We start from the raw sequence: 27,766 nt of genomic DNA on the forward strand, positions 1-27,766 counted from the left end.
CCAGGGTACTGATATTGGGCCTGTAGCATGCTGGGATGAAGGACTACCAAGTTTGTTCAAATGAATGACTTTGACCTATTTTTCAAGGTCACTGGTGTCAGATGTCTTTAAAATCTTCAAACAACTTCTTCTCAATAACCAAATAGCACAAGGTACTGATATTGGGCTTGTAGCATGCTGGGATGAAGGGCTACCAAGTTTGTTCAAATGAATGACCTTGACCCACTTTCAAGGTCACTGGTGTCAGATGTCTTTAAAATCTTCAAACAATTTCTTCTCAATAACCAAATGGCTCAGGGTACTGATATTGGGCCTGTAGTATACTGGGATGAAGGGCTACTAAGTTTGTTCAAATAAATGACCTTGACACACTTTCAAGGTCACTGGTGTCAGATACCTTAAATCTTCAAACAACTTCTTCTCAATAACCAAAAGGCCCAGGGTACTGATATTGGGCCTGTAGCATGCTGGGATGAAGGACTACCAAATTTGTTCAAATGAATGACCTTGACCAACTTTCAAGGTCACAGGGGTCAAATGTTGTAAAATCTCCAAGCGACTTCTTCTCAATAACCAAAAGGCCCAGGGTACTGATATTGGGCATGTAGCATGCTGGGATGAAGGACTATCAAGTTTGTCCAACTGAATGACCTTGACCAACTTTCAAGGTCATAGGGTCAAATGTCGTAAAATCTTCAAGCGACTTCTTTTCAATAAGCAAAATGGCCAGGGTACTGAAATTGGGCCTGTAGCATTCTGGGATGAAGGACTACCATGTTAGTTCAAATGAATGACCTTGATCCACTTTCAACCTAATGTCCTTGTTCAACAATCAAGGTCACAGGTGTCATATGTTTAAATCTTTTAATAGGTTATTATGAAATCTTAAGATTACAAGTGTTAGATTAATAACAGGTGAGTGATGCAGGCCCATTGGGCCTCTTGTTTAAAGTTTGTTCTTATTGATAAATGTGTATGTGTTGTTGCAGCTATTGCCCATACTGTGAAGACAACCCTCAATGAGTCATGTGTGCAGATTTTGCTGCCAAAACGCCGGATAGACATCCTTCGAGACGCTATGGAAACCAAACAGCAGAAAAGACCCTATACTATCACCTTTTGTGGAGTGAACGGTGTTGGCAAGTCAACCAATCTGGCCAAGGTGAGGACACTAAAAGTGGTACACACTGCAGAGATGTTCATCTTCTAGTTTACAAGCCTAGGACACAAAAATATGTAAACACAAAGGTCTTTGGATTCCACAATGATTCGAGATTGTTTTTCATGTTCATCTTAGTTGATTTTCAGTTTTGTTTAAAAACACTAGGCTTACTCATTGTCATTAAATGATTTGAAAAATTAACAAATACACAGATTTTATTCTGACTATAGGAATGAAAATAGAAATGATGAGCAACAACTCCACTGAATCCGGTACAAAATGTAATGTTTGATTTACAAGTGCTGACATGTTTCGGCCAAAGGGAGGCCGTCTTCAGAGCACAGTAACATGATGTTTACAACTATGGTACAATGACAATAAAGGTCATGTGACTAGAACAATATAGAATAACTGTGACGTCATCAAGTTGCTAAGAGTTACAGCTTGAAAGGGTGAAAAGGTTTAGCCATTTTTGATTGGTGCATAATAGAATAAGTGCTAAATAATTTCAGTATGATGCACTAAAAGATTACATAAAGTATCATAGTAAATGTGAATGTGTGAGTAATATGTAAGTATTTACAATGCAAGAGATGATTAAAGGAACAGAAATAAGGGATAGTAAAACATTTTAGTAAACATAAAATTAAATGTATCAAAAGTGCTCAAACAAGCAAAACTTGTAAGGTTATTGTTCGGTCTCTTAAGGAATGGAAGTTGTAATAGAAAGATTATTAAGCATGATTAAATTGGCAGAGCTGTTGTTAATAGGGTATAAGTCAATAAGCGTGTGAGCAGTTCAAGAAAGTTAGATTAGGATAAGCCCCCGAAGAAGAAAAGTTCCTGGCATCAGAGAGTTCTATAGGGTAATCCTGTGGCATCAGCGATAAGAATATCAAGTTGTATAGAGAGTTGGTACAGTAGAGTCTGTGCACGTTGTATAGAGGGTTGGTACAGTAGAGTCTGTGTACGTTGTATAGAGGGTTGGTACAGTAGAGTCTGTGCACTTTGTATAGAGGGTTGGAACAGTAGAGTCTGTGCACGTTGTGTATAGTGTTGGTACAGTAGAGTCTGTGCACGTTGTATAGAGGGTTGGTACTGTAGAGTCTGTGCACGTTGTGTAGAGGGTTGGTACAGTAGAGTTTGTGTACGTTGTATAGTGGGTTGGTACAGTAGAGTCTGTGCACGTTGTGTAGTGCACGTTGTGTAGAGGGTTGGTACAGTAGAGTCTGTGCACGTTGTATAGAGGGTTGATACTGTAGAGTCTGTGCACGTTGTGTAGAGGGTTGGTACAGTAGAGTCTGTGTACGTTGTATAGAGGGTTGGTACAGTAGAGTCTGTGTACGTCGATAGAGGGTTGGGACAGTAGAGTCTGTGCACGTTGTATAGAGGGCTGGTACTGTAGAGTCTGTGCATGTTGTGTAGAGGGTTGGTACAGTAGAGTCTGTGTACGTCGATAGAGGGTTGGTACAGTAGAGTCTGTGCACGTTGTGTAGAGGGTTGATACTGTAGAGTCTGTGCACGTTGTGTAGAGGGTTGGTAGAGGAGAGTCTGTGCACGTTGTATAGAGGGTTGGTACTGTAGAGTCTGTGCATGTTGTGTAGAGGGTTGGTACAGTAGAGTCTGTGCATGTTGTATAGAGGGGTGGTACAGTAGAGTCTGTGCACGTTGTGTAGAGGGTTGATACAGTAGAGTCTGTGCACGTTATATAAAGGGTTGGAACAGTAGAGTCTGTGCATGTTGTGTAGAGGGTTGGGACAGTAGAGTCTGCATGTTGTATAGAGGGTTGGTACAGTAGAGTCTGCGCACGTTGTATAGAGGGTTGGTACAGTAGAGTCTGTGCACATTGTAAAGAGGGTTGTTACAGTAGAGTCTGTGCACGTTGTATAGAGGGTTGGTACAGTAGTCTGTGTACGTTGTATAGAGGGTTGGTACAGTAGAGTGTACGTCGATAGAGGGTTGGTACAGTAGAGTCTGTGCACGTTGTGTAGAGGGTTGGTACAGTAGAGTCTGTGTATGTTGTATAGAGGGTTGGTACAGTAGAGTCTGTGCACGTTATATAAAGGGTTGGAACAGTAGAGTCTGTGCATGTTGTGTAGAGGGTTGGTACAGTAGAGTCCGTGCACGTTGTATAGAGGGTTGGTACTGTAGAGTCTGTGTATGTTGTATAGAGTGTTGGTACAGTAGAGTCTGCACGTTGTGTAGAGGGTTGGTATGGTACAGTCTGTGTACGTTGTATAGAGGGTTGGTACAGTCGAGTCTGTGCACGTTATATAAAGGGTTGGTACAGTAGAGTCTGTGCATGTTGTATAGAGGGTTGGTACAGTAAAGTCTGTGCACGTTGTATAGAGGGTTGGTACAGTAGAGTCTGTGTATGTTGTATAGAGGGTTGGTACAGTAGAGTCTGCACGTTGTGTAGAGGGTTGGTATGGTAGAGTCTGTGTACGTTGTATAGAGGGTTGGTACAGTAGAGTCTTTGCACGTTGTGCAGAGGGTTGGTACAGTAGAGTCTGCACGTTGGGAAGAGGGTTGGTATGGTAGAGTCTGTGTATGTTGTATAGAGGGTTGGCACAGTAGAGTCTGCACGTTGTGTAGAGGGGTGGTATGGTAGAGTCTGTGTACGTTGTATAGAGGGGTGGTACAGTAGAGTCTGTGTACGTTGTGTAGAGGGTTGGTACAGTAGAGTCTGTGAACGTTGTATAGAGGGTTGGTCCAGTAGAGTCTGTACGTTGTGTAGAGGGTTGGTATGGTACAGTCTGTGTACGTTGTATAGAGGGTTGGTACTGTAGAGTCTGTGCTGGTTGTGTAGAGGGTTGGTACAGTAGAGGCTGTGCATGTTGTGTAGAGGGTTGGTACAGTAGCGTATGTGTATGTTGTATAGAGGGTTGGTACAGTGGTTGATACTGTAGAGTCTGTGCACGTTGTGTAGAGGGCTGCTCCAGTAGAGTCTGTGCACGTTGTATAGGGGGTTGGTACAGTAGATTCTGTGCACGTTGTATAGAGGGTTGGTCCAGTAGAGTCTGTGTACGTTGTATAGAGGGGTGGTACAGTAGAGTCTGTGCACGTTGTGAAGAGGGTTGGTACAGTAGAGTCTGTGCGTGTTGTATAGAGGGTTGGTACAGTAGTCTGTGTACGTTGTATAGAGGGTTGGAACAGTAGAGTATGTGCCTGTTGTGTAGAGGGTTGGTACAGTAGAGGCTGTGCATGTTGTGTAGAGGGTTGGTACAGTAGAGGCTGTGCATGTTGTGTAGAGGGTTGGTACAGTAGCGTATGTGTATGTTGTATAGAGGGTTGGTTCAGTAGAGTCTGCACGTTGTGTAGAGGGCTGGTATGGTAGAGTCTGTGTACGTTGTATAGAGGGGTGGTACAGTAGAGTCTGTGCACGTTGTAGAGAGGGTTGGTACAGTAGTCTGTGTACGTTGTATAGAGGGTTGGTAAAGCAGAGTCTGTGCATGTTGTGTAGAGGGGTGGTACAGTAGAGTCTGTGGACGTTGTATAGAGGGTTGGTACAGTCGAGTCTGTGCACGTTGTGTAGAGGGTTGGTACTATAGAGGCTGTGCACGGTGTATAGAGGGTTGGTACAGTAGAGGCTGTGCATGTTGTGTAGAGGGTTGGTACAGTAGCGTATGTGTATGTTGTATAGAGGGTTGGTACAGTGGTTGATACTGTAGAGTCTGTGCACGTTGTGTAGAGGGCTGCTCCAGTAGAGTCTGTGCACGTTGTATAGATGGTTGGTACAGTAGAGTCTGGGTTCGTTGTGTTCTGAGGCTGGCAGCAAGATGTTGTAGTAGAGTCTGTGCACGTTGTATAGATGGTTGGTACAGTAGAGTCTGTGTTCGTTGTGTTCTGAGGCTGGCAGCAAGATGTTGTGTGACTATAGGAATGTTTGCCTCTGATGTCAGCTCTATTATATAAATAAGAGTTGGTTGATATTATTGATAATAACATGATTAAGTCCATTGCTGATAATGTCTGTCCTTAAACAATTCTTGTTAGCACTATTTCTCAGAAAGTGCAGAAGGGATCTTTCTCAAATTTTACATGAAGGTTGTTCTTTGGGTCCCAGTGATGCATATCAAATTTTGGGACTGATGGAAAAGCAAGATGACTGATAGGGGCCATCTTGAAATTTAAAAGTTTAATTTAGTTAGTGCTGTTTCTCAGAAAGAAATGGAGAGATCTTTCTCAAAATAGATATGTAGGTTCCCATCGGTCTGTTGTTGTGTTGAGACTGATAGAAAAACAGGTGGCCATCTTGGATTTTGAAAGTTAAAGTGTGTAATAGCTTATTATCAGAAAGTGCTTCAGGGTTCTTTCTCAAATTTGATATGTAGGTTTTGCTTGGTCCTTAGTTGTGCATGTTTTATTTTGAGAGTAATATTAAAATACAAGATGGCTGTTCTATTTCTTTCACATTAAGTAAATATGTGAAACAAGAAACTCACTTTAAAGGTTGTCTTTTACACACAGCAGTATAAATTTCAGATTAAAAGTTACATGACTCAATCAAACAGATAAGAGAAAAGAAGAGAAAAGATCAAACTGACATAGAACTAATGAAGATGGTACAATGGTGGGCACCAAGATCCCTCTGGAATCTCTTGTTTGTAAATATGATTACTATTGAACAGTAGTAATATGCTGAATATTAACTACATCATATTAAAAAGTAAAAAGAAGATGCTAACTGAAATTTGATTTCAATGTAGCAATTAGCCCAAGAACGCATGAATAGGTTAAGGACCTATTCATATTATTTAGTACAATTTCATTCAAAATGCTGAGTTTTCAATACAATTCATTTGTAGATTTGTTTCTGGTTGGTTGAGAATGGTTTTCGAGTGCTGATTGCGGCATGTGACACATTTCGTGCTGGCGCTGTAGAACAACTGAGAACACACACTCGCAAGCTCAATGCCCTCCACCCCAATGTGCAGCAGGACGGTCAGCACATGGTCAAGCTCTATGAGAAAGGCTATGGCAAAGATGCTGCTGGCATAGCTATGGAAGCCATTAACTATGGTAGGTATTGGTTAGTAGTGGTAGGTAGTGGTAGGTGGTGGTGAGTAGTGGTGTGTAGGGGTAGGTAATGGTGGGTAATGGTGGTTAGTGGTGGGTAGTAGTGGGTAGTGGTGAGTAGTGGTGGGTAGTAGTGGGTAGTGGTAGGTAGTGGTAGTTAGTGGTGGGTAGTGGTAGTTAGTGGTGAGTAGTGGTGGGTAGTGGTAGGTAGTGGTAAGAAGTGGTAGGTAGTGGTGGGTAGAAGTGGGTAGTGGTAGTTAGTGGTGAGTAGTGGTGGGTAGTAGTGGGTAGTGGTGAGTAGTGGTAGGTAGTAGTTGATAGTGGTAGGTAGTGGTGGGTAGTGGTAGTTAGTGGTGGGTAGAAGTGGGTAGTGGTAGTTAGTGGTGAGTAGTGGTGGGTAGTAGTGGGTAGTGGTGAGTAGTGGTAGGTAGTAGTGGGTAGTGGTAGGTAGTGGTGGGTAGTGGTAGTTAGTGGTGGGTAGAAGTGGGTAGTGGTAGTTAGTGGTGAGTAGTGGTGGGTAGTAGTGGGTAGTGGTGAGTAGTGGTAGGTAGTAGTGGGTAGTGGTAGGTAGTGGTGGGTAGTGGTAGTTAGTGGTGGGTAGAAGTGGGTAGTGGTAGTTAGTGGTGAGTAGTGGTGGGTAGTAGTGGGTAGTGGTGAGTAGTGGTAGGTAGTAGTGGGTAGTGGTAGGTAGTGGTGGGTAGTGGTAGTTAGTGGTGGGTAGAAGTGGGTAGTGGTAGTTAGTGGTGAGTAGTGGTGGGTAGTAGTGGGTAGTGGTGAGTAGTGGTAGGTAGTAGTGGGTAGTGGTAGGTAGTGGTAGGTAGTGGTGGGTAGAAGTGGGTAGAGGTAGTTAGTGGTAGGTAGTGGTGGGTAGTGGTGAGTAGTGGTGAGTAGTAGTGGGTAGTGGTAGGTAGTGGTGGGTAGTAGTGGGTAGTGGTGAGTAGTGGTAGGTAGTGGTGGGTAGTGGTAGGTAGTGGTGAGTAGTAGTGAGTAATGGTAGGTAGTAGTGAGTAGTGGTAGGTAGTAGTGGGTGGTGGTGAGTAGTGGTAGGTAGTAGTGGGTAGTGGTAGGTAGTGGTGAGTAGTGGTAGGTAGTGGTGAGTAGTAGTGAGTAATGGTAGGTAGTAGTGATAGGTAGTGGTGAGTAGTGGTGGGTAGCATAGTGTAGTAGTGGGTAGTGGTGAGTAGTGGTAGAGAGTGGTGGGTAGTAGTGGGTAGTAGTGGGTAGTGGTGAGTAGTGGTAGGTAGTGGTGGGTAGTAGTGGGTAGTGGTGAGTAGTGTAGTGGTGGGTAGTAGTGGGTAGTGGTGAGTAGTGGTGAGTAGTGGTGGGTAGTTGTAGGTAGTAGTAAGTAGTGGTAGGTAGTAGTGGGTAGTGGTAGGTAGTAGTGGTGAGTAGTGTAGTGATGGGTAGTACTGGGTAGTGGTAGGTAGTGGTGAGTAGTGGTAGGTAGTGGTGGGTAGTGGTAGGTAGTAGTGGGTAGTGGTGAGTAGTGGTAGATAGTAGTGGGTAGTGGTGAGTAGTGGTAGGTAGTGGTGGGTAGTATTGGGTAATGGTGAGTAGTGGTAAGTAGTGGTGAGTAGTGGTGAGTAGTGGGTAGTTGTGGGTAGTGGTAGGTAGTAGTGGGAAGTGGTAAGTAGTGGTGAGTAGTGTAGTAGTGGGTAGTGGTGTGTAGTAGTGGGTAGTGGTGGGTAGTATTGGGAAGTGGTAGGTAGTGGTGGGTAGTGTAGTAGTGGGTAGTGTAGTAGTGGGTAGTAGTGGGTAGTGGTGTGTAGTAGTGGGTAGTGGTGGGTAGTATTGGGTAGTGGTAGGTAGTGGTGGGTAGTGTAGTAGTGGGTAGTGGTAGGTAGTGGTGAGTAGTGGTGAGTAATGTAGTGGTGAGTAGTGGTGAGTAGTGGTGAGTAGTAGTGGGAAGTGGTGGGTAGTGGTAGGTAGTAGTGGTGAGTAGTGGTAGGTAGTGGTGAGTAGTATAGTGGTGGGTAGTGGTAGGTAGTGGTGGTTAGTGGTGAGTGGTGTAGTGGTGGGTAATAGTGGGTAGTGGTGGGTAGTGTAGTGGTAGGTAGTGGTGAGTAGTGTAAAGATGGGTAGTAGTGGGTAGTGGTAGGTAGTGATGCGTAGTGGTGGGTAGTGGTGAGTAGTGGTGGGTAGTGGTGAGTAGTGGTAGGGAGTGATGAGTAGTGGTGGGGAGTGGTGAGTAGTGGTGGGTAGTGGTGAGTAGTGGTAGGTAGGGATGAGTAGTGGTGGGTAGTGGTAGGTAGTAGTGGTGAGTAGTGGTAGGTAGTGGTGAGTAGTGGTAGGTAGTGATGAGTAGTGGTGGGTAGTGGTAGGTAGTAGTGGTGAGTGGTGGTAGGTTGTGTTGAGTAGTGTAGTGGTGGGTAGTGGTAGGTAGTGGTGGGTAGTGGTGAGTGGTGTAGTGGTGGGTAGTAGTGGGTCGTGGTGGGTAGTGTAGTGGTAGGTAGTGGTGAGTAGTGTAAAGATGGGTAGTAGTGGGTAGTGGTAGGTAGTGATGAGTAGTGGTGGGTAGTGGTGAGTAGTGGTGGGTAGTGGTGATTAGTGGTAGGTAGTAGTTTGTAGTGGTAGGTAGTGGTGAGTAGAGGTAGGTAGGGGTAAGTAGTAGTAAGTAGTGGTAGGTAGTGGTGAGTAGTGGTAGGTAGTGGTAGGTAGTGGTAGGTAGGGGTAAGTAGTGGTAGGAGACCTAGCATGTTACTTCTGCTAGTCTCCGGCCAATTACACTGGGTTTGTTACTGATGAAAGCAGCTCAAATATATATACTACTTTAAATTAAATATACAGTAGTCTCATACATATTTAAGAATCACATACCTTCACAGGTTAAAATATGTTTTTAATCTCAGAAGGTACTTACTTTCTCTAAACTTAGTCCTGCCTAGTCTACGATTCATTGTCACAATTCAATCATCATTGAGAGTCCGTTCATTCTGCTTTATCTACTAAAATACTAATGAGTTGATTGTGTTGTAGCACGCGACTCTCACATTGATGTTGTACTGGTGGACACTGCTGGACGTATGCAGGACAACGAGCCCCTTATGAGAGCTTTATCTAAGGTAAGAGCTCCTAACGAGAGCTTAATCTCAGGTGAGAGACCCTGATGAGAGCTTTATATAAGGTAAGAGCCACAATGAGAGCTTTATATAAGGTAAGAGCCCCTAATGAGAGCTTTATATAAGGTAATAGCCCTAATGAGAGATTTATCTAAAGTAAGAGCCCCCAATGAGAGCTTAATCTCAGGTGAGAGACCCTAATGAGAGCTTTATATAAGGTAAGAGCCCCTAATGAGAGCTTTATCTCAGGTAAGGGCCCCCAATGAGAGCTTTATCTAAGTTGAGAGACACTGATGAGAGCTTTTTCTAAAGTAAGAGCCCCTAATGAGAGCTTAATCTCAGGTGAGAGACCCTAATGAGAGCTTTATATAAGGTAAGAGCCCCTAATGAGAGCTTTATCTAAAGTAAGAGCCCCCAATGAGAGCTTTATCTCAGGTAAGGGCCCCCAATGAGAGCTTTATCTAAGTTGAGAGACCCTGATGAGAGCTTTTTCTAAAGTAAGAGCCCCCAATGAAACTTTATCTAAGGTAAGAGCCCCAATGAGAGCTTTATCTAAGGTAAGAGCCCCTAATGAGAGCTTTATCTAAGTTGAGAGACCCTGATTAGAGCTTTATCTAAAGTAAGAGCCCCCAATGAGAGCTTTATCTCAGGTAAGAGCCCCTAATGAGAGCTTTATCTAAGGTAAGAGCCCCCAATGAGAGCTTTTTCTAAGGTAAGAGCCCCTAATGAGAGCTTTATCTAAGGTAAGAGCCCCTAATGAGAGCTTTATCTAAGGTAAAAGCCCCTAAGGAGAGCTTTATCTAAGGTAAGAGTCCCTAATGAGAGCTTTATCTAAGGTAAGAGCCCCTAATGAGAGCTTTATCTAAGGCAAGAGGCCCTATTGAGAGCTTTATCTAAGGTTAGAGCCCCTAATGAGGGCTTTATCTAAGGTAAGAGGCCCTAATGAGAGCTTTATCTAAGGTAAGAGCCCCTAATGAGAGCTTTATCTAAGGTAAGAGGCCCTATTGAGAGCTTTATCTAAGGTTAGAGCCCCTAATGAGGGCTTTATCTAAGGTAAGAGGCCCTAATGAGAGCTTTATCTAAGGTAAAAGCCCCTAAGGAGAGCTTTATCTAAGGTAAGAGCCCCTAATGAGAGCTTTATCTAAGGTTAGAGCCCCTAATGAGAGCTTTATATAAGGTAAGAGGCCCATATGAGAGATTTAAGGTTAGAGCCCCTGATGAGAGCTTTATCTAAGGTAAGAGGTGCTAATACTACTATTGTGATATAATAAAACCTGACCTTGCACCTAGACTTTTGTCATAGATTCCTACACTAGCTCTGTTGTTATAATACATACCTACACTAGCTCTGTTGTTATAATACATACCTACACTAGCTCTGTTGTTATAATAGATACCTACACTAGCTCTGTTGTTATAATAGATACCTACACTAGCTCTGTTGTTATAATAGAAACCTACACTAGCTCTGTTGTTATAATAGATACCTACACTAGCTCTGTTGTTATAATAGATACCTACACTAGCTCTGTTGTTATAATAGATACCTACACTAGCTCTGTTGTTATAATAGATACCTACACTAGCTCTGTTGTTATAATAGATACCTACACTAGCTCTGTTGTTATAATAGATACCTACACTAGCTCTGTTGTTATAATAGATACCTACACTAGCTCTGTTGTTATAATAGATACCTACACTAGCTCTGTTGTTATAATAGATACCTACACTAGCTCTGTTGTTATAATAGATACCTACACTAGCTCTGTTGTTATAATAGATACCTACACTAGCTCTGTTGTTATAATAGATACCTACACTAGCTCTGTTGTTATAATAGATACCTACACTAGCTCTGTTGTTATAATAGATACCTACACTAGCTCTGTTGTTATAATAGATACCTACACTAGCTCTGTTGTTATAATAGATACCTACACTAGCTCTGTTGTTATAATAGATACCTACACTAGCTCTGTTGTTATAATAGATACCTACACTAGCTCTGTTGTTATAATAGATACCTACACTAGCTCTGTTGTTATAATAGATACCTACACTAGCTCTGTTGTTATAATAGATACCTACACTAGCTCTGTTGTTATAATAGATACCTACACTAGCTCTGTTGTTATAATAGATACCTACACTAGCTCTGTTGTTATAATAGATACCTACACTAGCTCTGTTGTTATAATAGATACCTACACTAGCTCTGTTGTTATAATAGATACCTACACTAGCTCTGTTGTTATAATAGATACCTACACTAGCTCTGTTGTTATAATAGATACCTACACTAGCTCTGTTGTTATAATAGATACCTACACTAGCTCTGTTGTTATAATAGATACCTACACTAGCTCTGTTGTTATAATAGATACCTACACTAGCTCTGTTGTTATAATAGATACCTACACTAGCTCTGTTGTTATAATAGATACCTACACTAGCTCTGTTGTTATAATAGATACCTACACTAGCTCTGTTGTTATAATAGATACCTACACTAGCTCTGTTGTTATAATAGATACCTACACTAGCTCTGTTGTTATAATAGATACCTACACTAGCTCTGTTGTTATAATAGATACCTACACTAGCTCTGTTGTTATAATAGATACCTACACTAGCTCTGTTGTTATAATAGATACCTACACTAGCTCTGTTGTTATAATAGATACCTACACTAGCTCTGTTGTTATAATAGATACCTACACTAGCTCTGTTGTTATAATAGATACCTACACTAGCTCTGTTGTTATAATAGATACCTACACTAGCTCTGTTGTTATAATAGATACCTACACTAGCTCTGTTGTTATAATAGATACCTACACTAGCTCTGTTGTTATAATAGATACCTACACTAGCTCTGTTGTTATAATAGATACCTACACTAGCTCTGTTGTTATAATAGATACCTACACTAGCTCTGTTGTTATAATAGATACCTACACTAGCTCTGTTGTTATAATAGATACCTACACTAGCTCTGTTGTTATAATAGATACCTACACTAGCTCTGTTGTTATAATACATACCTACACTAGCTCTGTTGTTATAATACATACCTACACTAGCTCTGTTGTTATAATAGATACCTACACTAGCTCTGTTGTTATAATAGATACCTACACTAGCTCTGTTGTTATAATAGATACCTACACTAGCTCTGTTGTTATAATAGATACCTACACTAGCTCTGTTGTTATAATAGATACCTACACTAGCTCTGTTGTTATAATAGATACCTACACTAGCTCTGTTGTTATAATAGATACCTACACTAGCTCTGTTGTTATAATAGATACCTACACTAGCTCTGTTGTTATAATAGATACCTACACTAGCTCTGTTGTTATAATAGATACCTACACTAGCTCTGTTGTTATAATAGATACCTACACTAGCTCTGTTGTTATAATAGATACCTACACTAGCTCTGTTGTTATAATAGATACCTACACTAGCTCTGTTGTTATAATAGATACCTACACTAGCTCTGTTGTTATAATAGATACCTACACTAGCTCTGTTGTTATAATAGATACCTACACTAGCTCTGTTGTTATAATAGATACCTACACTAGCTCTGTTGTTATAATAGATACCTACACTAGCTCTGTTGTTATAATACATACCTACACTAGCTCTGTTGTTATAATACATACCTACACTAGCCCTGTTGTTATAATACATACCTACACTTGCTCTGTTGTTATAATAGATACCTACACTAGCTTTGTTGTTATAATAGAAACCTACACTAGCTCTGTTGTTAAAATAGAAACCTACACTAGCTCTGTTGTTATAATAGATACCTACACCAGCTCTGTTGTTATAATACATACCTACACTAGCTCTGTTGTTATAATACATACCTACACTAGCTCTGTTGGTATAACAGATACCTATACTAGGTCTAGATCTGTTGTTATAATACATACCTACACTAGCTCTGTTGTTATAATAGATACCTACACTTGCTCTGTTGTTATAAGATACCTACACTAGCTCTGTTGTTATAATACATACCTACACTAGCTCTGTTATAATAGATACTTACACTAGCTCTGTTGTTATAATAGAAACCTACACTAGCTCTGTTGTTATAATAGATACCTACACTAGGTCTAGATCTGTTGTTATAATACATACCTACACTAGCTATGTTGTTATAATAGATACCTACACTAGCTCTGTTGTTATAATAGATACCTACACTAGCTATGTTGTTACAATAGATACCTACACTAGCTCTGTTGTTATAATACATACCTACACTAGCCCTGTTGTTATAATAGATACCTACACTAGGTCTAGATCTGTTGTTATAATACATACGTTGTTATAATATATACCTACACTAGCCCTGTTGTTATAATACATACCTACACTAGCTCTGTTTTTATAATAGATACCTACACTAGCTCTGCTGTTATAATAGATACCTACACTAGCTCTGTTGTTATAATAGATACCTACACTAGCCCTGTTGTTATAATATATACCTACACTAGCTCTGTTGTTATAAAAGATACCTACACTAGCTCTGTTGTTATAATATATACCTACACTAGCTCTGTTGTTATAATACATACCTACACTAGCTCTGCTGTTATAATAGATACCTACACTAGCTATGTTGTTATAATACATACCTACACTAGCTCTGTTGTTATAATAGAAACCTACACCAGCTCTGTTGTTATTACAGATACCTAAACTAGGTCTAGATCTGTTGTTATAATACATACCTACACTAGCGCTGTTGTTATAATAGATACCTACACTAGCTATGTTGTTACAATAGATACCTACACTAGCTCTGTTGTTTTAATACATACCTACACTAGCTCTGCTGTTATAATAGATACCTACACTAGGTCTAGATCTTTTGTTATAATACATACCTACACCAGCTCTGTTACTATAATACATACATACACTAGCTCTGTTGCTATAATAATCTGATTACAAAACAGATCATTTATACTAAGGTCTTTTTCACAGCATCGGAATATACTTTGAACAACAGAAATCATACAAAATACTGTTCCTGTTCCTGAATTGTTTTCATTCTGTCCATGGTTTTTATGCCCCCACCATAAAATTGTCTCTTCCGGTCACGTGCTGTCGTGTCGCATCCTGTCTTACAGACATTTTTAGCTGTTATAGGCTCAATTTCGGATATAGATACCTACACTAGCTCTGTTGTTTTAATACATACCTACACTAGCTCTGATGTTATAATACATACATACACTAGCTATGTTGTTATAATACATACCTAAACTAGCTCTGTTGTTATAATAGAAACTTACACTAGCTCTGTTGTTATAATATATACCTTCACTAGCTCTGTTGTTATAATATATACCTACACTAGCTCTGTTGTTAACAGATACCTACACTAGGTCTAGCTCTGTTGTTATAATACATAGCTACACTAGCTCTGTTGTTATAAAAGATACCTACACTAGCTCTGTTGTTTTAATACATACCTACACTAGCTCTGATGTTATAATACATACATACACTAGCTATGTTGTTATAATAGACTACACTAGCTCTGTTGTTATAAAAGATACCTACACTAGCTCTGTTGTTAACAGATACCTACACTAGGTCTAGCTCTGTTGTTATAATACATAGCTACACTAGCTCTGTTGTTATAAAAGATACCTACACTAGCTCTGTTGTTTTAATACATACCTACACTAGCTCTGATGTTATAATACATACATACACTAGCTCTGTTGCTATAATAATCTGATTACAAAATAGATCATTTATACTAAGGTCTTTTTCACAGCATCGGAATATACTTTGAACAACAGAAATCATACAAAATACTGTTCCTGTTCCTGAATTGTTTTCATTCTGTCCATGGTTTTTATGCCCCCACCATAAAATTGTCTCTTCCGGTCACGTGCTGTCGTGTCGCATCCTGTCTTACAGACATTTTTAGCTGTTATAGGCTCAATTTCGGATATAGATACCTACACTAGCTCTGTTGTTAACAGATACCTACACTAGGTCTAGCTCTGTTGTTATAATACATACTTACACTAGCTATGTTGTTATAATAGAATAGATACCTACACTAGCTCTGTTGTTAACAGATACCTACACTAGGTCTAGCTCTGTTGTTATAATACATAACTACACTAGCTCTGTTGTTATAAAAGATACCTACACTAGCTCTGTTGTTTTAACAGATACCTACACTAGCTCTGTTGTTATATTACATACTTCCACTAGCTCTGTTGTTATAATAGAATCCTACACCAGCTCTGTTGTTATTACAGATCCCTAAACTAGGTCTAGATCTGTTGTTATAATACATACCTAAACTAGCTCTGTTGTTATAATAGAATCCTACACCAGCTCTGTTGTTATTCCAGATACCTAAACTAGGTCTAGATCTGTTGTTATAATACATTCCTACACTAGCTCTGTTGTTATATTACATACCTCCACTAGCTCTGTTGTTATAATATATACCTACACTAGCTCTGTTGTTATTATAGATACCTACACTTGCTCTGTTGTTATAAGATACCTACACTAGCTCTGTTGTTTTAACAGATACCTACACTAGCTCTGTTGTTAACAGATACCTACACTAGGTCTAGATCTTTTGTTATAATACATACCTACACCAGCTCTGTTGCTATAATACATACATACACTAGCTATGTTGTTATAATACCTACACCAGCTCTGTTGTTATTACAGATACCTACACTAGGTCTAGCTCTGTTGTTATAATACATACTTACACTAGCTATGTTGTTATAATAGACTACACTAGCTCTGTTGTTATAATTGATACCTACACTAGGTCTTGATCTGTTGTTATAATACATACCTAAACTAGCTCTGTTGTTATAATAGATGCCTACACTAGCTCTGTTGTTATATTACATACCTCCACTAGCTCTGTTGTTATAATATATACCTACACTAGCTCTGTTGTTTTAACAGATACCTACACTAGCTCTGTTGTTATAAAAGATACCTACACTAGCTCTGTTGTTTTAACAGATACCTACACTAGCTCTGTTGTTAACAGATACCTACACTAGGTCTAGCTCTGTTGTTATAATACATAGCTACACTAGCTCTGTTGTTATAAAAGATACCTACACTAGCTCTGTTGTTTTAATACATACCTACACTAGCTCTGATGTTATAATACATACATACACTAGCTCTGTTGTTATAATTGATACCTTGTTGTTATAATAGATACCTACAATAGCTCTGTTGTTATAATTGATACCTACAATAGGTCTAGATCTGTTGTTATAATACATTCCTACACTAGCTCTGTTGTTATAAAAGATACCTACACTAGCTCTGTTGTTTTAACAGATACCTACACTAGCTCTGTTGTTATTATAGATACCTACACTTGCTCTGTTGTTATAAGATACCTTCACTAGCTCTGTTGTTATAATATATACCTTCACTAGCTCTGTTGTTATAATAGAATCCTACACCAGCTCTGTTGTTATTACAGATACCTACACTAGGTCTAGCTCTGTTGTTATAATACATACCTGCACTAGCTCTGTTGTTATAATAGATGCCTACACTAGCTCTGTTGTTATATTACATACCTCCACTAGCTCTGTTGTTATAATATATACCTACACTAGCTCTGTTGTTTTAATACATACCTACACTAGCTCTGATGTTATAATACATACATACACTAGCTATGTTGTTATAATAGAAACCTACAATAGCTCTGTTGTTATAATTGATACCTTGTTGTTATAATAGATACCTACACTTGCTCTGTTGTTATAATACATACCTAAACTAGCTCTGTTGTTATAATAGATACCTTCACTAGCTCTGTTGTTATAATAGAAACTTACACTAGCTCTGTTGTTATAATTGATACCTTGTTGTTATAATAGATACCTACACTAGCTATGTTGTTATAATACATACCTACACCAGCTCTGTTGCTATAATACATACATACACTAGCTCTGTTGCTATAATAATCTGATTACAAAACAGATCATTTATACTAAGGTCTTTTTCACAGCATCGGAATATACTTTGAACAACAGAAATCATACAAAATACTGTTCCTGTTCCTGAATTGTTTTCATTCTGTCCATGGTTTTTATGCCCCCACCATAAAATTGTCTCTTCCGGTCACGTGCTGTCGTGTCGCATCCTGTCTTACAGACATTTTTAGCTGTTATAGGCTCAATTTCGGATTTGTATTCGGTATGCATTCAAGGTCACAGGTGTCATATGTTTAAATCTTTTAATAGGTTCTTAGCAATGTAGGACCATGGTGAGCTTATGCCATACCGCAACGTCCGTCGTCCGCCGTCCGTCTGTCCGTCCGTCAACTTTTCCTTTAAAACGCTACTAGTCCTGAACAGCCAAGTAGATTTTGACTAAATTTGGTCTGGAGCGTCCTTAGGTCAAGGGGACTCAATCTTGTATAAATGGTGGGTGTGGCCCCCCTGGGGGCAGAGGGGCGGGGCCCAATAGGGGAAATAGAGGTAAAACCTTCAAAATCCTTCTTCTACCATAGGGATTAAGGGATTTTATCCTAATATAGTCTGGAGCATCCTTGGGCCAATGGGACTCAATTGTATATAAATGGTGGGTGTAGCGCCCCTTGGGGCAGATGGGCGGGGCCGAATAGGGGAAATAGGTAAAACCTTCAAAATCCTTCTCCTACCATAGGGATTAAGGGATTTTATCCTAATTTAGTCTGGAGCATCCTTGGGCCAAGGGGACTCAATTTTGTATAAATGGTGGGTTTGGACCCCCAAGGGCCTGAGGGGCAGGGCCCAATAGGGGAACATAGCAAATTATTCTTTAAAATCCTTCTCCTTCTGTAGGAAGGACAGGATTTGGTCCATATTTGGTGTTGAGCATCCTTGGGTTAAGGGAAACCAATTTTGTATAAACAGTGGGTCTGGCCCCCTTGGGGGCTGAGGGGCGGGGCCCAATATGGGTAATATAGCAAATTCTTAAAAATCCTTCTTCTTCTGTAGGAATGACAGGATTTATTCCATATTTAGTCTGAAGCATCATTGGGTGAAGGGGTACCAATTTTGTATAAACCATGGGTCTGACCCCCCAGGGACCTGAGGGGCGGGGACCAATAGGGGAAACATAGCAAATTATTCTTTAAAATCCTTCTTCTTCTGGAGGAATGAAAAGGTTTGGTCCATATTTGGTGTGAAGCATCCTTGGGTAAAGGGAAACCAATTTTGTATAAACGGTGGGTGTGGCCCCCCCTGGGACCTGAGGGGCTGGGCCCTATAGGGGAAATAGAGGTAAAACCTTTAAAATCCTTCTTTTACCATAGGGATTAAGGGATTTTATCCTAATTTAGTCTGGAGCATCCTTGGGCCAAGGGGACTCAATTTTGTATAAGTAGTGGGTGTGGTCTCCCATGGGGCAGAAGGGCGGGTCCAATAGAAGAAATAGAGGTAAATCCTTTAAAATCCTTCTTCGACCATCGTGATTAAGGGATTTTATCCTTATTTAGTCTAGAGTATCCTTTGGCCAAGGGGACTCAATTTTGTATAAACGGTAGGTATGACCCCCTAGGGGCATAGAGGTGGGGCTCTGTTTGAAATTTGTTATATCTCAAGTACTGGATGGATCTTTCTGAAATTTCATATGTACTTACAGCACCTACCATATATCTTTACTTCATACCAATTATTTTAAAAATAGTCAGGTGAGCGATACAGGCCCTCTGGGCCTCTTGTTATATCATGAGTAGCCCACAAACAAAATTGACAGAATTTTTGTCATTTTGGGTGATTTTTTTCATTTAACTGGTTTTACAATGATGTGATTTTTGTTTCTGCTTTCAGTTAATTCGTGTGAACCAGCCGGACCTGGTTCTGTTTGTAGGTGAGGCTTTGGTTGGAAATGAGGCTGTGGATCAGCTGACCAAGTTTAACAAAGCACTCATCGATCACTCCAACAGTGAAAATCCTCGCACCATTGACGGCATCATTCTGACTAAGTTTGATACCATCGATGATAAGGTGAGTTTCAAAATAAATCGTAATCCCCATTTTAAAGTGGTATGTGGTCAACATTATGTTTTCATCTTGTTTGTCTGTTAGTGTTTGCCATACAGCAGAGTTCATGTTTACATACCTGTCAACCCTGATTTACAGCAGAGTTCATGTTTACCTACCTAGTGACTCTGACTTACAGCAGAGTTCATGTTTGCATACCTGTCGACCCTGACTTATAGCAGAGTTCATGTTTACATACCTGTTGACCCTGCCTTACAGCAGAGTTCATGTTTACATACCTTTTGACCCTGACTTACAGCAGAGTTCATGTTTGCATGCCTGTCGACCCTGACTTACAGCAGAGTTCATGTATACATACCTGTTGACCCTGACTTACAGCAGAGTTTATGTTTACATACCTGTTGACCCTGACTTACAGCAGAGTTCATGTTTGCATACCTGTCAACCCTGACTTACAGCAGAGTTCATGTTTACATACCTGTCGAACCTGACTTCCTGACGACCCTGACTTACAGTAGAGTTCATGTTTACCTACCTAATGACCCTGACTTACAGCAGAGTTCATGTTTAAATACCTGTTGACCCTGACTTACAGCAGAGTTAATGTTTACATACCTGTCGAACCTGACTTCCTGACGACCCTGACTTACAGTAGAGTTCATGTTTCCCTACCTAATGACCCTGACTTACAGCAGAGTTCATGTTTAAATACCTGTTGACCCTGACTTACAGCAGAGTTAATGTTTACATACCTGTCGAACCTGACTTCCTGACGACCCTGACTTACAGTGGAGTTCATGTTTACCTACCTAATGACCCTGACTTACAGCAGAGCTCATGTTTACATACCTGTTGACCCTGACTTACAGCAGAGCTCATGTTTACATACCTGTTGACCCTGACTTACAGCAGAGCTCATGTTTACATACCTGTTGACCCTGACTTACAGCATAGTTCATGTTTACATACCTGTCGAACCTGACTTCCTGACGACCCTGACTTACAGTAGAGTTCATGTTTCCCTACCTAATGACCCTGACTTACAGCAGAGTTCATGTTTACATACCTAATGACCCTGACTTACAGCAGAGTTCATGTTTACATACCTGTTGACCCTGACTTACAGCAGAGTTCATGTTTACACTAAGTTGGTAACCTAAAATGTTAAACAACGCTTAGCAGGTTTATCCAAAGAATAGTGATTGCAAAAATCTATAGCGGGTGTAGGAGAAAAAATAAATAAAAAACAAGTGATGTGATCTTCATACCAGATTGTAGACCGCTTTGTGGGGGAAGTGGGGCCTATTGTAAGCTTTGTTCACTTCTTTATGTTCAAATGCTTCATTGAAGTTGATCGAATAAGAGTTTAAAAGACATAACAGTCCACATAGATGTTTCGTGGGTACATGTCTCAGTAAAGGGAGAACAGTCATACATGTAACGATAGAGATCTAGGTGCACTTCTCTTTTGGGAATATCTTGAAGGATTAAAATGCAGATTCTGAACATTTATGATGGTATGCAACATGTTGTCATTTGCTATGAATTCAGGATGTAAATTTACATTGAATACTCAAACATTATTTGATGCGGTCAGTTATAGCACTGGACAAAAATTATAAGAACCAAATATCAGGTTCTTTTGTCAAGGTTTAAGAAAACAAAAACAAAAAGAATGTCTTCAAATTCTCTCCGTCCTATGTGATTTGATGCTCAGACATGCTGATATTTTCTCTGATTTCAGGTTGGAGCTGCTATTTCTATGACCTACACAACTGGCCAACCCATTGTGTTTGTGGGCACTGGACAGACGTACACAGACCTCCGCAACCTTAATGCTAAGGCTGTGGTCAGTTCTCTCCTTAAGTGACCTTGGCTAACGGACACCTAGTCAGTTGTACAGATAGCTGTGTTCTCCCTGATATTACAATGTTTTACCTGTTTGTGAAGGACTCTCATTGACAGCACATAGACTGTTTGTTAATGTTTCACCTGTAGAATCATATTCATATGCATCACTTCAGGTTTATGTTGAAGAAAATATGTGACTTTGTATATTAGTTCAACGTTTACCTCCTCTGAACCCCCATTATGATGTATATTAGGAAAGTTTCACCACAGTTCCACGTTCACCTCCTCTGAACCCCCATTATGAGGGCAAATTTATCATGAAAGCAAACATTAGTAAGCAACATATTGATAACAGTAAATCGGGATGAATACAGATTTTACTGCGTAGTCCAAAAGTTTCCCAGTAAACAGCACATAATATCAGTGAAACTTCCTCCGAATTATGTTTTGGTGAGATTTGAATTTGAATTGATCGCATTAAGTTATAAACTGACTAATTGTGTGATAGACCATAGTCTAACTGATGTCAGGGTTAGATAAGCTCTTTGTGAAGTTTTTCCTGAAACTGGGATTGTTTATTTTAACGGTGCTGATTAATTTGGTCCTGGGATCAGAAAACCATCATGTTGCAAATTTGATTTGTTGTTAAAAAAACTTCAATTTTAAGAGATAAATATTTATAATTTACTGAAAACCACATTTTCAAATGACACTGAAAAGTTGGACCAAACTGAAAGTAAGGGTAGCCTGGTGGTTGCTGATCCTGGGGCAGTATCATGTTACCTATCATGTGGGGAATCTGTTTCCTGTCAAACTCATGAAATTGTTCATGTGTATTTGTTATTAAAAACATTTGCAGAAAATATATTTAAGTTCTCAGGAAAGACTGTGTATGATTCTGATTTGAGTAATTAAAAAGCTGTTTAACACTGATGTAGTGTCGTAATGAACTTTAACTGGTATATATATTATGTCTCGTGTCGAGGTGCCCAATGTTTGTCAGTAAAAATAAGCTGATTGTTTAACAAACAGGTAGATCAGGGAATTAACATTGTGATCATGTTTGTATAACAAAAAAGGTTGTATGTAGACTGAGTTTAATTTTAGGTTATTTTCTTTTTGTTTGTTTTTAGGTCACCTGAGCTTTGCTCAAGTGACCTATTCCAATCACTTTCCGTCTGTCGTCGTCCGTCGCCCGTCGTGCGTAAACTTTTTACATTATCAACTTCTTCTCAAGAACCAGTGGATGGAATTTTTTCAAACTTGGTCAGAATCATCCTTGGTAGATGAGGCTACCAAATTGTAAAATTGGGATTCCTACCCCAACCCTAGGGGCCAGGGCGGTGCCCAAAAGGGAAAATTAACCAATATTTCAAAAATCTTCTTCTCTAGACTCAGAGTTATTACAGTCATTTTCTCTGCATGGATGGAAAGATCATCAGGGGCTTTATTTAAATTGTAAATTTCAGGACCCCCGAGCTATCCGTTCTCCCTTGGGGAGGGGGTAAATTTTACTATAGTTTATATAGGGAAACAACGCTTTTGGTTATATTTTGACAATTTTCAATTGGAAATTATTTTTACTTGGTGAAAATTATCCTTGGAGGAGGAAGATGGTTTTAAATTTTAAAATTGGGATTCCTACCCCAACCCTAGGGGCCAGGGCGGGGCCCAAAAGGGAAAATTAACCAATATTTCAAAAATCTTCTTCTCCAGACTTAGAGGTATTACAGTCATTTTCTCTGCATGGATAGAAAGATCATCAGGGGCTTTATTTAAATTGTAAATTTCAGGACCCCCAAGCTATCCGTTCTCCCTTGGGGAGGGGGTAAAGTTTACTATAGTTTATATAGGGAAACAACACTTTTGGGTATATTTTGACAATTTTCTGTTGGAAATTATTCTTACTTAGTGAGAATTATCCTTAAAAGGAAGATGGTTTTAATTGTAAAATTGGGATTCCTACCCCAACCCTAGGGACTAGGGCGGGGCCCCAAAGGGAAATTTAACCAATTTTTCAAAAATCTTCTTCTCCAGACTCAGAGTCCTATACTACAGTCATTTTCTCTGCATGGATGGAAAGATCATCAGGGGCTTTACTTAAATNTTCTATATCTATTTTAATATAAACTATTTATTTTACAACAATCACAAAACAAGTTATACTAAATTATATTAATCACTGTTGTTGGTCTGGATGTTAGCGTGCACGGAGGTTTGGGGAAAGGTGAGTGCGCCATCCACTACCAACTCGACCACCCATATCTATTAATGACGTTTTGTCATAATTGATATAATGTTTGTTATTTTTTAATTAGGACCGTTTTTGGTTAATAATCACAGGTCTATGGGTGTTTTTTTTGTTTTTTTTTTATTTCACAAAGAGCTATATTTATTGTCAAGTGGATGACAAACACCTATACTTACTCTACACTTCAATTAAAATTTAAAGTTTTTCTGCTGAAAAAATACAGATATAGGTGATTTACAAATTGTTCAGTTTTAACTTGTATGGAATTTTAGAATTTTTAAATTGTTGTACGTGTGTTAACATGTTGTGGGATTGGAAGCCAAAGGAGGAGATTTTCAATGTGACGATTACACACCAGGTTAACCTTTATAAATACTTAGATTACTTTTAATGTTGCACTGACCGCTCTTAATACATGTATCACCAATTTCATTATCTTCAGCACCATTAATTAAGCTATCAAATTGTTTATCGACACAGCCATTGTTTGAATGATCTATGTCCAGTGTCTGTATACCTAGTTAGACACCTGTATAGATCTATGTACAGTGTCTGTGTACCTAGTTAGACACATGTATAGATCTATGTCCAGTGTCTGTGTACCTAGTTAGACACCTGTATAGATCTATGTACAGTGTCTGTGTACCTAGTTAGACACATGTATAGATCTATGTCCAGTGTCTGTGTACCTAGTTAGACACCTGTATAGATCTATGTCCAGTGTCTGTATACCTAGTTAGACACCTGTATAGATCTATGTACAGTGTCTGTGTACCTAGTTAGACACCTGTATAGATCTATGTCCAGTGTCTGTATACCTAGTTAGACACCTGTATAGATCTATGTACAGTGTCTGTGTACCTAGTTAGACACCTGTATAGATCTATGTCCAGTGTCTGTATACCTAGTTAGACACCTGTATAGATCTATGTACAGTGTCTGTGTACCTAGTTAGACACCTGTATAGATCTATGTCCAGTGTCTGTATACCTAGTTAGACACCTGTATAGATCTATGTACAGTGTCTGTGTACCTAGTTAGACACCTGTATAGATCTATGTCCAGTGTCTGTATACCTAGTTAGACACCTGTATAGATCTATGTACAGTGTCTGTGTACCTAGTTAGACACCTGTATAGATCTATGTCCAGTGTCTGTATACCTAGTTAGACACCTGTATAGATCTATGTACAGTGTCTGTGTACCTAGTTAGACACCTGTATAGATCTATGTCCAGTGTCTGTATACCTAGTTAGACACCTGTATAGATCTATGTACAGTGTCTGTGTACCTAGTTAGACACCTGTATAGATCTATGTCCAGTGTCTGTATACCTAGTTAGACACCTGTATAGATCTATGTACAGTGTCTGTGTACCTAGTTAGACACCTGTATAGATCTATGTCCAGTGTCTGTATACCTAGTTAGACACCTGTATAGATCTATGTACAGTGTCTGTATACCTAGTTAGACACATGTATAGATCTATGTCCAGTGTCTGTGTACCTAGTTAGACACCTGTATAGATCTATGTCCAGTGTCTGTATACCTAGTTAGACACCTGTATAGATCTATGTACAGTGTCTGTGTACCTAGTTAGACACATGTATAGATCTATGTCCAGTGTCTGTGTACCTAGTTAGACACCTGTATAGATCTATGTCCAGTGTCTGTATACCTAGTTAGACACCTGTATAGATCTATGTACAGTGTCTGTGTACCTAGTTAGACACCTGTATAGATCTGTCCAGTGTCTGTGTACCTAGTTAGACACATGTATAGATCTATGTCCAGTGTCTGTGTACCTAGTTAGACACCTGTATAGATCTATGTACAGTGTCTGTATACCTAGTTAGACACCTGTATAGATCTATGCACAGTGTCTGTGTACCTAGTTAGACACCTATATAGATCTATGTACAGTGTCTGTGTACCTAGTTAGACACCTGTATAGATCTATGCTTAGTGTCTGTGTACCTAGTTAGACACCTGTATAGATCTATGTACAGTGTCTGTATACCTAGTTAGACACCTGTATAGATCTATGTACAGTGTCTATGTAACGTTGTACATGTTGATCTGAGAGAAGGAGTTCTATGAAATGTGATTGTTGGAATGCAGTCCTATTTCTTCTTATTTATTTTTTTAAATAAAACTATTGAATTATTTCGTTTGTTTTATTTTATATATAAGGTCCTTTTTGAAGAAGCTGGGAGCAATGTTCTTTAGTATGGAGATTACATTAAAACTGGGAATTGAGGTTAACACTTGGGTGTGCTCAGTATGGTGTGTAACTACAAACAAGAGTTACTCCTCTTTGGTCTGTTAAAGGGACATCACAGTGAAGTATATTTTTTTTCTTATTTTTTTTTTGAAATACTGCATGAATATATCAAGTGAGTCTCCTAATGGAAAATAACGGATTTCGCTGATACATATTCATAAACATTTGTAATAACTAATAGAAGAGGAGATTCCTTATCCTGTCTGGTCAGACAGTTTGTTCTGCAGTTGTTCGCGTCGCATCTAATATCCCATGCGCACAACACGCCATTTCATTGTAAACAACATATTATATTGTAATTTTTTTTCACATGCAATATTTGAATATATCAAAATGACAGTTCAAGGCAAATAACTGAGGAAAGAGAACCTACTTATAGCACGGAATTAGATTGCTATCTTTTTTAATCGTAATGATTCAACAGTTCATGTTTTCACATGATGTTGGCTTAGAATATATGATCATGTAACAACTATGGTAGCAGTATACAGTAGAGGGTTGTGGCCATGGGTGATATTTTTGTTAAATGGCTAACCCCTGTATAATGATATGTAAAAAAAATATAAAAATAAAACTGTACTAAAATTGGTATAAGCATCATGAGAGGGCTACATGTGAGCTTCACATTTGTCAAAAAAGAAAAAAGAAAGTTTTTGGTTCGAGATCAAATTTCGAAAGGGTGCCTACACATGAAAAGCTAGCTTTACAGGAGGTAAAATTTTGACAACAGCACACGACGCAAAATTGCAAAAAATCAAGTTTGACAACTTTACTGGGACCCAGATAATTCTGCAACCAAGTAGGTAATCTTTAATTTCAGACAGAACTTAGGAAAAAAATGACTAGTTGCGGGGGTCAAATTTTGGAACAAAAATAGCATTTTTTGGCATTTTTTGGTAATTTTTGATGTGGTAACCATGGTTTTCACACAAGTGACATACATAGAAAAAAGAGGTTTATACACTTCTCGGTACTTTATATGCATTGAAAATGAAATGCAGTTTACAAATATAGATACATGTATACATGTGTTGTGTAGGGTAAATCTGCTGTGTTTACATTTCCTCGACTGCCTTGTTTATCAGAGTCGGACCATTTCTACTGTATACTGCTACCTATTGTCTATAAATAACTAATTTTTAACTTCAGATAGAATTGGAATACACATTGAAAACGGGGAAAAAATCATTGTTTACATTGTAAAAATGGCGCATGCTACCGATAACTACGGCTTCTGTTTCGGACAAAAGGAACTGATTAAAGAATAACAACATAACAAGGATCCATTTATAAGTATGCTTTGATCTCTGTAAATTATTAAAGCATATGATTATCAAGTATCTCAACACTACATATCTGACACATTCCACATGTACACGTAGGTAGTGGCTTTGCCAGAAATGTTTATTGTGTGTGATGGCTAATATGACTTATACTAATATGAATATATTCCATCCAATTTAAAACCTCACCCACTCATTTTGATTATTTAAGATTTCATGTAATTTGGTAAAAGCTGACACTTGTACCACTGCAGATTGGGATGGGTGAATAAAAGATTCAACTACACATCGTTGAGTAAAAAGTAATATTGGACAATAATAATTCTATCCGGGAATCTAATGAGCAGAAACATTTTTAGCTCACCTGGCTCGAAGTGCCAAGTGAGCTTATGCCGTGGCGCGGCGTCCGTCATCCGTCCGTCCGTCGTCCGTCCGTCCGGCGTCCGGCGTCAATATTTTACTTTAAACAACTTCTTCTTAATAACCGAAAGGCCTAGGGTGTCAATATTTGGCCAGAAGCAAACTTGGATGAAGGGCTACAAAGTTTGTTCAAATAAATGACCTTCACCTATTTTCAAGGTCACAGGGGTCAAATATGTCAAAAACTTTAAACATCTTCTTCTCAATAACCAAAATGCCCAGGGAGATGATATTTGGCCAGTAGCATGCTTGGGTGAAGGGCTACCAAGTTTGTTCAAATGAATGACCTTCAATTATATTCAAGGTCACAGGGGTCAATTGTATTAAAAAACCTTTAAACAACTTCTTCTGAATAACCAAAATGCTCAGGGTGATGATATTT

The 27,766-nt window shown here is 39.2% G+C and overlaps 1 protein-coding gene and 1 long non-coding RNA gene across 2 annotated transcripts in view; one reads left to right on the forward strand and one right to left on the reverse strand.

Annotated features, from left to right (window-relative positions):
- The window catches only part of LOC110447092 (signal recognition particle receptor subunit alpha-like), a 46,929-nt gene extending 24,612 nt beyond the window's left edge, over positions 1–22,317 (forward strand). Inside the window, exons 10-14 of the mRNA XM_021492543.1 lie at positions 990–1,162; positions 5,971–6,184; positions 9,158–9,243; positions 19,122–19,298; positions 21,040–22,317. Coding sequence (XP_021348218.1) covers positions 990–1,162; positions 5,971–6,184; positions 9,158–9,243; positions 19,122–19,298; positions 21,040–21,165 — 776 coding nt within the window. The 3' untranslated portion in view covers positions 21,166–22,317. The remainder of the gene's footprint in view (positions 1–989; positions 1,163–5,970; positions 6,185–9,157; positions 9,244–19,121; positions 19,299–21,039) is intronic.
- A 1,183-nt stretch (positions 22,318–23,500) lies between these two features.
- Positions 23,501–25,580, reverse strand: LOC110447093. Its single transcript, XR_002462556.1, has 2 exons — positions 25,375–25,580; positions 23,501–25,202 (listed from the first exon to the last, which is right to left on the reverse strand). It is a non-coding gene; the product is annotated as an uncharacterized LOC110447093 (long non-coding RNA).
- Between the last annotated feature and the right edge of the window lie 2,186 nt (positions 25,581–27,766).

This window comes from Mizuhopecten yessoensis, unplaced genomic scaffold (genome assembly GCF_002113885.1).
Source record: "Mizuhopecten yessoensis strain PY_sf001 unplaced genomic scaffold, ASM211388v2 scaffold3217, whole genome shotgun sequence".
NCBI classification, from domain to species: Eukaryota; Metazoa; Mollusca; class Bivalvia; order Pectinida; family Pectinidae; genus Mizuhopecten; species Mizuhopecten yessoensis.